Source organism: Cryptotermes secundus, unplaced genomic scaffold (genome assembly GCF_002891405.2).
Source record: "Cryptotermes secundus unplaced genomic scaffold, Csec_1.0 scaffold518, whole genome shotgun sequence".
NCBI classification, from domain to species: Eukaryota; Metazoa; Arthropoda; class Insecta; order Blattodea; family Kalotermitidae; genus Cryptotermes; species Cryptotermes secundus.
The window spans coordinates 574,801-586,980 of NW_019731580.1; the positions used below are offsets into that span (position 1 = coordinate 574,801).

Genomic DNA, 12,180 nt, shown 5'->3' on the forward strand with positions numbered 1-12,180 from the left:
GCCTATGTCTCGCTTAGTGTTTATGGATATAATTTTGTATGGCAATTAGATGTAATGAGATCTAAAAAATGAAAATATATACAGAGATATAAAATCTATAAAACAAAGATTTTATTTAGTTAATAACCATAATAGACCAGTTAGGCTTGATACTGGAATGCATGACAGTAAAAGAATATATTTAACGTTTTCCAGATTGTTTAATTTATTATGTGAGTGGTTGTCAGTGAAGACTGATGAAATGATAAACCAATTAAAGTAGAATAAATGGCATATGAATCCTAAGCAAAAAACCTGATTAGCTTAGAAAAATTTTCATTTATTTTTCCACAAAGCCATGCCCACCAATGGTTCCTGTAAATCACCAAATGTAGGTCATTGGCACATTTTATAATCATTCCTTTCTTCTGGTTTTCTGAACTCAGACATTATTAAATAAGGTCATGGACCAGTGAATAACTCTCAGACCTTTTATTTCATGCATGCCTCAGTGTCATGTGGAGCATGATAAATCACCTTGAAGATGATGGCTGAAAGATAATCCATATATAAGAGTTGGTGAGATGTGTTTCAGTTTCCAGTCTCAAAGTGGTACATTACAGGAACTTAAGCATACATACCCAAGAGAGAGAAGCAAGGTAAGGACTGAAGTCTGAAAACATTAGATCACAGAAGAAGGGCCCAACATTGTTAATTAAGTGCTACTGAATGTCATGGGTGAATAATATTCCCTCTTGCTTTCTATTTGGGAGTTACAGGGTTCAATTCTTAACATGATAACTGAGATGTTTCACATTTTTCTGCAATCTGTTAAAACAAATGATTGGATAGTGTCATAAAGTAAATCATGCTGGCTTTTACATCCCAATTAATAATTAACAGTCCTAGTCACTGGATTTGCAGTCAAAAATGTCATAAAAATAAACTAACAGGAGAAAAATAGATTTTAAATATTATGTAAACTGTTGAGGTTATATAGCACTATCAGCATATCTGGCTTCTTGGCTGAGTGTAGGACAGCAGAGTTCCCTAAATATAAAGCAGCAGTATTTACCACAATGCTGCAGCATTTGATGAATGACAAATAAGGATGGAAGTGGAAGCAAATGTTTAAGGTAATGTCCCAAAATTTGCCTGAAAGACCATGAAAAATGCCAGGATAACTACCTATTGTCTGATATTTGAACACACAACTTTGTACAGATGAAGCAATAATGTTCACCACTACAGTACAAATTTCACTGAATGCTGAATAAAGGATGTTATGTGGGAGAAAATATTTTAATCTAATATCCTAGCATTTGCCTGGACTGGATAAGATAGATAAACTAAAGAAGATCATTAAGGACACCCAGCTGGCCATATCATTCTGTGGATTTGACAGATCTTGCACATTAATGCTACTAACTTTGCTGTATAAGTTAAATTTTCATTATTGACAATAGAATAAATATTTTGCTTGAAATTAAATTATGAACAGCTATTTTAATATTCTTGCATTTCTTTTCTGTGTGTAGGGGAAGAAAAAATAGAGATGGATAAAGTTGTCACTGTGTGTAATAGTTAAGCACTATGCCATGGAGACATGGGAGAGTGGAGGTATAGCTCCACCATTCTTGACCTTGGCATTAGATGGAAGTAAGTGGTCGGCTTCATGATTAGACCAAAGGAAACATGCCAAATTTCAGTGGTTACAGGATCCAAGCGAAATGAATGGGGATAATCTAAACAATATAAGATGTGAAACCAGCAGGCATTTCAGGAATAAAAAGAGGGAATATCTGAAAGACAAAATTGATGAGCTTGTAACAAACAGTAAGAACAAGAACATTAGAGACCCGTATAGAAGAATAATGACTTTAAGAGGGGTTACCAACTTAGAAGTAAATTAGTGAAAGATGAGAATGATGATCTACTTGCAGATTCCCACATTTTGAATAGGTGGAAGCACTACTTCTCTCAGTTATTGAATTTACATAGTGTTAGTGATGTTAGGCAGATAGAAGTACATACGGCTGAGCCATTAGTAAGCCCCATTGAGGTTGAAATTGCTACTGCAAAGTTGAAAAGGTATAAATCGCCGGGTAATGATCAAATTCTGGCAGAACTGATTCAAGCAGGAGGTGAAATATTATGTTCTAAGATCCATAAGCTAATTAATTATATTTGAAATAAGGAACAACTGCCTGATCAGTTGAAGGAGTCTATTATCATACCAGTTCACAAGAATGGTGATAAAACTAACAGTAGTAATTATTGTGGGATATCACTTCTATCAACGTCATACAAAATTTTATCCAATATCCTTCTCTCAAGGTTAAGTCCATACATAGATGAAATTATTGGGGATCATCAGTGTGTGTTTTGATGTAATAGATCAACTACTGATCAAATCTTTTGCATTCGTCAGATACTGGAGACAAAATGGGAGTACAATTAGATAGCACATCAGCTATTTGTAGACTTCAAGAAAGCTTATGATGCAATTAGGAGGGAAGTATTGTACAATATTTTGATAGAGTCTGGGGTACCCATGAAACTAGTTAGGCTGATTAAAATGTGTCTAAACGAAATGTATAGTAAAGACCATATGGGTAAACATTTGTCTGATAATTTTCCTATCCAGAATGGTCTAAAACAAGGAGATGCTCTATCATCACTGCTTTTTAACTTTGGTCTAGAATGTGCCTTTAGGGAGCTCCAGGAAAACCAGGTGGAACTGAAATTAAATGGGACACATCAGCTGTTGGTCTATGTTGATGATGTGATCTACTGGGAGATAACATAGATACCATAAAGAAAAATACACAAACTTTAACTGATGCTGGTAAGGAGGTTGGTCTAGAAGTAAACACGGAGAAAACTACGTATACATTGCTGTTTTGTCACCAGAAAGCAGGATAAAATCATTACCATGATTTATGCTAACCGTCTTACAGTGCACACACTTTTTCACCTTACTCTTCTCTTTTGCACTACATGTTTCAGCACTAATGTGCCATCTTCAGGTGCATTTTCTCTATGCATGTCTAACTACTGCATTGCATGCCCTGATGCCTTCATACTAAAATGACTAAAATATATATTTGTCATATATAATAGAAGATTTTAAATATTGAAACTTTTCTGGATTCGTCATCCTTATGTCATATCTCAGTACGCGAATCACGCCAATCCTCCTCTGTGGGAGCACCCTTCCTACATTCATGTGTATTGTGCTCTTTGTTGTGTCTTGCTCCTGTGACTGCGTGCGTTATACTACTGGATATGCATCAGGGCATGCAATGCAGTAGTTAGACGTGCATAGAGAAAATGTACCTAAAGATGGCACATTAGTGCTGAAACATGTAGTTCAAAAGAGACGAGTAAGGTGAAAAAGTGTGTGCACTGTAAGACGGTTAGCATAAGTCATGGACATGAGTCAGTGCAACAGGACGCTAAAATATAACATTATTAAAATCATTACATAAAGATAGCTAAAAGATGTTTTGAAAATGTGGTGCAGTTCAGATATTTGGGAACAACTATAACATATCAAAACCTGATTCAGGAGAAAATTAAGAGGAGACTGAACTTGAGTAATGCTTGCTACCATTCAGTCCAGAACCTTTTGTCTTGTCTGCTGTCTAAAAACATAAAACTTAGAATATACAAAACTATAATTTTTCCTGTGGTTCTGTATGGGTGTGAAGCTTGGTCTCTCAACATTAAGGGAGGAACATAGACTGAAGGTGTTTGAGAACAGGATGTTGAGGAGAATATTTGGACCGAAGATAGATGAAGTGATGGGAGGTTGGAGAAAACTACATAATGAGGAGCTTCATAATTTGTACTCTTCTCCAAGTATAATGAGAATGATCAAGTCAAGGAGGATGAGGTGGGCAGGGCATGCAGCACAAATGTTGGAGAAGAGGAATGCATATAGGTTATTGGTGGGAAAGCCAGAAGGAAAGAGACCACTAGGAAGACCAAGACATAGGTGGGTGGATAATATTAAAATGTATCTTAGAGAGATAGGATACGATGGTAAGGATTCGACTGATCTGACTCAGGATAGTGAGCAGTGGAAGGCTCTCATGAATATGGTACTAAACCTTCAGGTTCCATAAAATGCTGGGAAGTTCTTGGGTGACTGCACAATTGGTGGCTTCTCAAGAAGGGCTCAGCTCCATGAGTGAGTGTCAAAATTAAAAAAAAAAATATTAGACTTTCCTTTGTCAAATCTGAATATGGGGAAATTCAGAATTCTCTTATGTTAGTGTCATATTTTCAGTAAATTTATTACTTCTTTGTTGTTATTGTGTAAAAAGATGTCAATACCCAATGCTGTTGAATGTTGCTATAAGAGAGCACTCAGAATTAGTCTTATTAAAATATGTCACAAAACTCATTTTTTTGTTGTATCTGTTCTTCTCTTTCTTTATTGCCAGTGTCACAGTTGGCTGCCTGTCATGTTAGAGATTGGCAACCAAGGTTAATGTATACTTCCAACGTCCAGCCATGCATACTACAATTATTTATGCCATGTTCATCTTTTTATTCAAGACTATGTTAAATGACATGTGAAGAGAAGAGCATGTTGTCTGTTAAACTGGAACAAATGCATTGACCTAGCTTTAGTATAAACATTTAAACAAGATATTCCCACTTAAATAACACATACAGCATATGAACAGAACAACCATATGATATATAAATGTGTGTTCTGAATTTAAACAATATTTTTAAGTCTATTCTTTTCACTCTTTTATATGAAGGAAGAATGGAATAGGATGAAAGCTAAGCAATTCATTTCTGAGTTCACAAGAGCCTGCCACTGGTTCCTATCCTGAGTCAGATTAATTTAGTCCATACCAAGCCATCTTATTTCCCTAAGGTCCATGTAGTAGTGTGACATGACGCCTGAAAGCCAGAATAGGAGAGCCAGAGTAGACGATCACTGATAGACAATGACTCGTTAAACAGGTTTCTGCAGAAATTAACCTGCATATCACAGAGCTGCCATTTCTATGCAATGGCAAGGCAAAACACACCTCTATAACAACAGAGGAATTGTTAGGAAATTGTCTTTTCTGTTGGATCTGACCCAAGGCTATATAATGATGATCCAAGGCCAGCTGAGATAGAATTGAGAGAGTCTCTTGAGAAGCCAGTCGAAGATGATTAAGAAGAGACAGCAGTGCGTTCAGTGGAGAGTCGAAAGTCTGGTTGTGAAGAGGAGACTTTATGTGTACTGTAGTACAGTTATATTTGGAGTGTGTGATTCAGTGAAACTATAATTCTTATGTTAAAATCTGTTTCCAGGAAATGGGTAGTGGAGACTGTAATAGACTGAGGACAATAGTGGGTGTAACAGTGAACTGTAAAGTGTGTAGCTCAGTGCTAGCACTTGAGTGGTGTGAATAAGGTATCAATAAATCCAATCATCCAATCCAGGCACTGTCTAGTAGTCACCCCTATACGTGACAATATTATCCTCCCACCTACATCTAGGTCTTCCTAGTGATCTCTTTCCTTCTGCTTTCCCACTAAAACCCTGTATGCAAGTCTTCTCCCCCATGCATACCACATGCCCTGGCAATCTCATCCTCAACTTTATCGTTCTAATTGTGTTTGGCAAAGAGTACAATTTATGAAGCTCCTCATTATGTGATTTTCTCCAACCTCCTATTATTTAATAATTGTATACATTAAGATAAATGTTTGGAAAGCTGGTTTATGAGACTCAGGAATTTGGTGTGACTTCTTTGTCTTGGGATCTTCATTTCCTTCAGAAGAAAATTTACATCTTGGATAATTATAATTATTAGCTTATTCCAATATTTTGTTAACACAAATTTTACTTTTGATCATTTCTTCCAGTGACACAATTTACTATTTCAGAAACATGCTACGTGATAGGTGGCCGAAACTTGCATTTCTGGTAGCTGTATGCTCAACCACAGTATCAGCTACTGAAGAATTGCAAAATATCAGTCCTTTGCAGACACTTGGACTGGGTCTGAGAGATTTAGTATTGAGGATGTTTACCCTGTGTGGTACTGAGCTTCTAGCATTGCGGAGGGACACAAGTGAGGCCAGTGGAGTACACAACACCCTCTGTACATTTCTGCTTAAACCCCAGCCAGAAACAGGAAGAGGTCACTATGGACCACCTGCATACAACACGTATGTGTAAGTTTGTGGTTTGCTTTTTTCTATCCTGTTTTCCTTATGAACTCTCTGGACTGGGCTTCACAATCCCATTAGCTAGGTCAGTGCAGGGGAGGAAGAAGACAGAAGTCACAGCTTGAGAGAAGAAATTAGCAGTACCTCACAGCCCAATGGACATAGTGATTTTTTTTGTTTATAAAATATTTACTCATTGTTTCCAGTTATATATGAAGTTGACTGCAAGCAAGGATTACTGTTATATTACAGATGTACTATATACATCTCAAATCCTTTGAAGAGAAGCATGAGAATATTACTTCAGGAATTTAAATGTGTTCTTTTGAGACAATAAACCTAGCTACAAAGGTAGAGAATCAGCATTTTGGAATGGTAAAGGGGAAACAAAAAGAAAGCTGCAAAATAATAATAATTATCATCATATCTTCATCCCCTTTTCCTCCTCTTCCTCCTCCTATCATCATTTCCACTTTATAAGGGTTTATGATGGGTAAGTGAGACAATAAATTTTACTTCTCTGGTAGCTTGTTCCATTACAAAGCAGGCCATGTGTACTGGGTTGGTGAGGGGGAAACAAAAAGGGGGCCTGGAACATCTTCCTCTTCTCATAGGACCATTTTCCTTTTGTAAGGAAAGCATAAACAACACAGAGTTAAGTAAATGATATTGTTCTTCTTTTTATTGCTGGTGGGCTGGGACCAAGTCCCTTGTACTGCGGCCACTTCTGGCCTATTGTACCAGCCCCAGATGATAGGTGAGGGTGATTGTGGAGCAATTGGTGGAATGAAGATTGGCAGGGAAAACCGAAGTACTTGGAGATAACCTACCCCAGCGCCACTTTGTCCAACACAAATCCCACTTGACCAGACCCGGGATTGAACCCGAGCCGCAGCAGTGGGAAGCCAACGACTAACCACTTGAGCTATGGCACGGCCTTATGATATTGGTGACTCCAGCAGACACAAACATTTTGAAAGGAAAACTATTCAAAGGCTATCTTTAGCTGAGTATTGGATTCATCTGTGAGAATACTGAGAGGGACAGTGGAAGCAGAGAGGATAATGAAGTGTAAACGTTGGTAATCACTGTATGAAAGTAAAGAAGGTGAATTACAGGATGGGGAGAGAGGCCCTTACACATTGGTGGGCATAATTATGTAATGGAGGCAATAATACTAGTATTTATGGTTTGGATTATGTTATATGCCAGTTTCTTTTATAAAGAAATATTTTTGATGAAACTGATCAAGTCTGATTTGTTATTCTGATATGAACCAAAATTAAAATCACTGGACTCTTCATGTAGATGCCCACTATAAATCATTAGTGAAGTCCATTCAGTAGTTTCGGGATTGAATTATGCAGACAGACATGGCCTGCCCAGTGTGTGTTCATGCCACAATATTGATCATTTTGTCCAGAAGTATCAAAATGTACTGTTACCTTCAATACATTAAAAATTATGGAGCACCATAATAACATGATAATTATACTATGCTATGTAGGTTTATGTTTATAGAATATTGGTAGAATTATTGTATGAATGTATGAGGGGTAGGCCTCCTCGGCCCTTGCACCGCGACCTACAGTGGTCTATTGTGCTTGATAGAATTATGGTAACTGACTGTAGTGTAATTTGCAGCTTTTGTAGGTGTGACCACAAATCTTTTACTTTTAGCACTGTACGGATAGCTAAGCTATTGAATGAATAGCCATACATCTCCACAGGTGTTCCATTCACTCAGAATTTAAACTTGGAGAAAATAAAATTCTGTATATAAATTTACATTTCTTTTCAGATCTGGCTTTGATCCCTTGACCCTTCTTGCTGGTCTTGCATTCTTGGCCTTCTTACTGCAGACTCTCCATGCACTTTTGTACCGACAGACAACAAGTGTCTCTTCAGTAGGCCTCTCCCGCAAGATCTCAGATTCACCATCTGAGCTAGAACACACAGTAAAATCAGCACTTGATAAATACGTAAGTATTGTAGTGTGTACAGCCATTGCTATGCAATGATTGAGAGATGGGCAAATATACAAGGCCATTTCTGGGCAACAGCTCAGTAAACACATTCCCATTGCTAGGCAGCTGCAACAATTGGATGACAATAGAAACAGGGTGTTTTCTACTTGGTCTGTGCCGAGATGTTACGAGCAGGACAGTTTGAAGCAAAGATTTCAGTTATCAGTTGACAGGCAGATCTGCACAGGAGGCTGTGAAGACAGAATGTGAGCAGATGAAGCTGAAGAATTTCCACTGTTAGAATCCGTTGCCAGGGACTGGCTGGAAGAGGCTTAGTGGGTGCTGTGATTGGTGGAGATTAGCGGTGGCGCTGTAATTGCTTGTAGTTCTGAGATGTGTCTATAAGTGGTCAATAATACCATTCACCAATCCAAACCCCATCATATTTATATCATATTGTATATTTGTTGGAATAGTTCTGTTCATAACAGTGGAAGAGATAATAAATATATCTTTTGTATGATGCAATGAGAAAGTGAATATTAATTAAGTCTTTGTTAGTAGAATGTGAAGATTTAACTCTCTTAATATCAAAATCTACCTCTGAATACAATCCTGAGTTAGATCCAATTTCATGTTATAGTTCCATTTTCTCTGTACTCCAAGTGGACATCTTAACAAGAAATCTCTTCACCAAAATTTTACAAGCTTTTCCACCTCTCCCATCCAAATCACATGTCTAGACCATCATAACCACTTAGATTTCACAGACCCTAACAATATATGGTAACATGCATAAATTATGAACATCCTCATAATGCAGTATCACCTGTCCCATTATTCCATTCTTTTTAGTTCTAGATATTTCACTAGCACTTTGTTTTTGAACAGCTGTTATTAACATTCATTCCTCAAAGTAAAATACTCCATGTAAGATCTGAGATTTCACAACCACACACCAATGGCATATTGTTTTCTTCAGTATCTTGATCTTCAGCACTGTGGAAAGCAATCAAGATGATAATTCTTGAGCAGGATAATAAAAATGATTTCCAGAATTTATTCCTCACCTAATTTCATTATGAACCATGTTTCTATTTGCTAGCTTTTCTCCTGATACTTCAATTGTGAAATTGTGACAGTATGTTTATCTTAGTTAAAAACCAGTTCCCCCAAACTGGATTCAGTTAACTTGTTTAATGTTTTGCTAAAACCTTGCCTTTGAATCTTATTTCAGGAAATGTTGAATTCTCAAGGAAGAATGACAGATAACACACCATGGCAATGGCCTTCACTTCCATTAGTCATGAGGAACTTAATGTACAATTACTTGGGGCTGAGATATCATTTACCATGCTTCCAGAACCCACTATGTCACCAACTGCAACCAAAAAGTTGAAGGTTTCAATCAAGTAACACTGGAATGAACAAATTCAGTATCCATCAAGCTCACAATTCACTTTTGCTGTTATACACAGAAAAGGATGTTGTGCTTTATGAATGGCACTGTTCTGCCAAATAACAATGATTATTTATTGTAAGAAATATGATAGCAAAGAATGCAATATGTTTCAGAAATAAATTTAGAGTTAACCATCTTCTGTTGGGTGAAAGTGTTGGTTTTCAATTCTAGTTACTTGTATTAGTTGGCCAAAAGCATTAGGTATGTTGTGGCATTATCAGAGTGCTGGAGGGATTACACTCAAAACCCAACCCTTATTCCTGTTTTTGGCAATGGGTGCATATGATGTAATTTCTAATGAATTGTAACTACGTTATTTTGTTCACTGTGTGTATTTCATATATATTTACAATAATGTAAGTAAAATTCTAGTTTATGGAGGAATTGTGCAGTTGTCTTTCCTTCTTGTCACATAGGTTTCCCCTCCCAATGAGCTGGAGCTTAAGGTGCTGCCAACCTTAGATACCTACTCTAAAAAAAAAAAGAAAACAGTTAATCCTGGTGTTTCCCAAAGTGTATGCTGTGCGATTTATATTGTAACATGTTGTATGAGGGGTAGGAGGCCTTGCACCACGACCTACAATGGTCTATTGTGCTTTTGTTGCATGTTAGTGACTACACACGGTTTAGATTGATAACTGGATTTATTGTACACTTACAACTCGTAACTACAAATAATTATAACACTTTCACTACCTACATTTTTTTTTATTGCTGGTGGGGTGGGACTAAATCCCTTGTACTGCGGCCACTTCTGGCCTATTGTACCAGCCCCAGATGATAGGTGAGGGTGATTGTGGAGCAATTGGTGGAATGAAGATTGGCAGGGGAAACTGAAGTGCTCGGGGAAAATCTGCCCCAGTGCCACTTTATCCACCACAAATTCCACTTGACCAGACCCAGGATCGAACCCGGGCTGCCGTGATGGGAAGCCATCGACTAACCGCTTGAGCTATGGCTTGGCCCACTATCTACATATTCTACAAATCACTATTGCAAATGTCAAGTCTTCTCTGTCTTCACTGGTTGTTGCTTGGTGGCAGCGTCTAATAATGCAACTTCAAACTCTGGACTGGTAACCACCAAATCTGACCACCAACTTCCGACTCATGTCAAAGTCAAATTTACTTTATAACTGGCGGTTTTTTTTACAGTCAATCTGTTCATCTTGGCATCAAGCCCCTTGAGACTCATGACCAGAGGCATTTTTTCAACTGAACCCTTGTGGTCATAGTCCTTATGTAACTGAGAAGATGAGTTTGCCTCTTATGAATATGCTTGGCCTTTTGTCAAGCGTATGTATCACATCTTCCTTTTGCACTACATACAATTCCTATAAGTACAGGATTTACAGAGCAGATCATGTCTATCTTGTTTATCCTATGCTGCAACAGCAGTCTTAGTCATTTGAACGGCCGTAAGCTTGACCACCGCCAAGTTTAAGCCTCTTATATTTTCCATGTGTGACTTCACCTTTCCTCCTATACTGCGAACATGTTCATTCTCATGATTTTGTATTACTTCTGCTGGTTGCCTGCATAATTCTGTTACATAATCATATACATACACGTATACATATGGAAGTTGAAAGCTGTGTGTAAATCATGGACCGGTGTGAACCTTGGAAAATTTCCAGTGGTGCGGAGAACCTTGTTTTGTAGGTGTCTGCCAGTAATTCCCAGGCAGGACAAGCATAAGTCATTACTGTGATCAGTGCCTTATGGAGGGTTAGTTTAATGTTGGCACTTAAATGCTCACTTTTGAATAGAAAGTAAATATAAATAAATGTTCTGAAGGCCTTGGCTTCAATCATTTCTATGTGCAGTCTCCATGTAATCCTTTTATTGAAGAATACACCCAGATATTTTGTATGATTGACAAAGGGGCTATTCCATCCATTCAATATAAGATGAGACTCAGGGGGCCTAAGTCAATGAGAGAAGTACAACTCATGTCAGAGTTACTTAACAACTGGCAGTTTGCTGCCAATCAGTTTGTTTTGGTGACAAGCCCCTTGAGACCCACAACCATAATTTTAATTTTCCAACTGAACATTTGTGGTTATATTCCTTATGTAACATCCTCTCTGATGAGAGTGACCTGCGACTCATGTCAGAGTCAGAGTTAGTTAGTTATTGGAGAGGGTGGGTTTCCCCATGCACTTAGACCAGTATTGGTCCATTGTGCTTCCCTCTATGATATTCTACCAGTCTCTATATCCTACCGATATTGGTGCATACCATCAGTCCCAACCGAGCCAGCAAGTTCGGCCTCCACTAGCTTGGCGGTATCTATAATGCTTCCCCCATCTCAGAGGTGTTAGAGACTACTTGTTGGGCGGGAAACGTCCTTGAATTTGGCTCAGTGACCTCCTTTGGAGATATGAGGTTCTTTTACGTGCCGTAAAGCTACGACATGAGACACACGGATTAAAGTCCCTCCCGGAGGACTTGTTCCCTGAATTTTTCCGCCCTTAAAAATTCGACGACCTCCGCCGGGTTTGAACCCGCGTACCATGAGTCATGAGGTGGGAACGTTACCTCTACACTACGGAGGCCGCTCAGAGTCAGAGTTACTTTACAA

At 38.1% G+C, this 12,180-nt stretch overlaps 1 protein-coding gene across 2 annotated transcripts; it reads left to right on the forward strand.

Annotated features, from left to right (window-relative positions):
• Window positions 1–4,067: 4,067 nt before the first annotated feature.
• Window positions 4,068–9,928, forward strand: LOC111867178. Of its 2 annotated transcripts, none has more exons than XM_023856773.2 (3): window positions 4,068–6,174; window positions 7,970–8,150; window positions 9,373–9,928. In XM_023856773.2, the coding sequence occupies exons 1-3, from the start codon at window positions 5,888–5,890 to the stop codon at window positions 9,532–9,534; spliced, it is 630 nt and encodes a 209-aa protein (XP_023712541.1). In that variant the 5' UTR covers window positions 4,068–5,887; the 3' UTR covers window positions 9,535–9,928. The 2 variants fall into 2 exon arrangements, with proteins under 2 accessions (XP_023712541.1, XP_033608481.1); XM_033752590.1 differs by having other exon boundaries at window positions 4,068–6,168.
• Window positions 9,929–12,180: the final 2,252 nt, after the last annotated feature.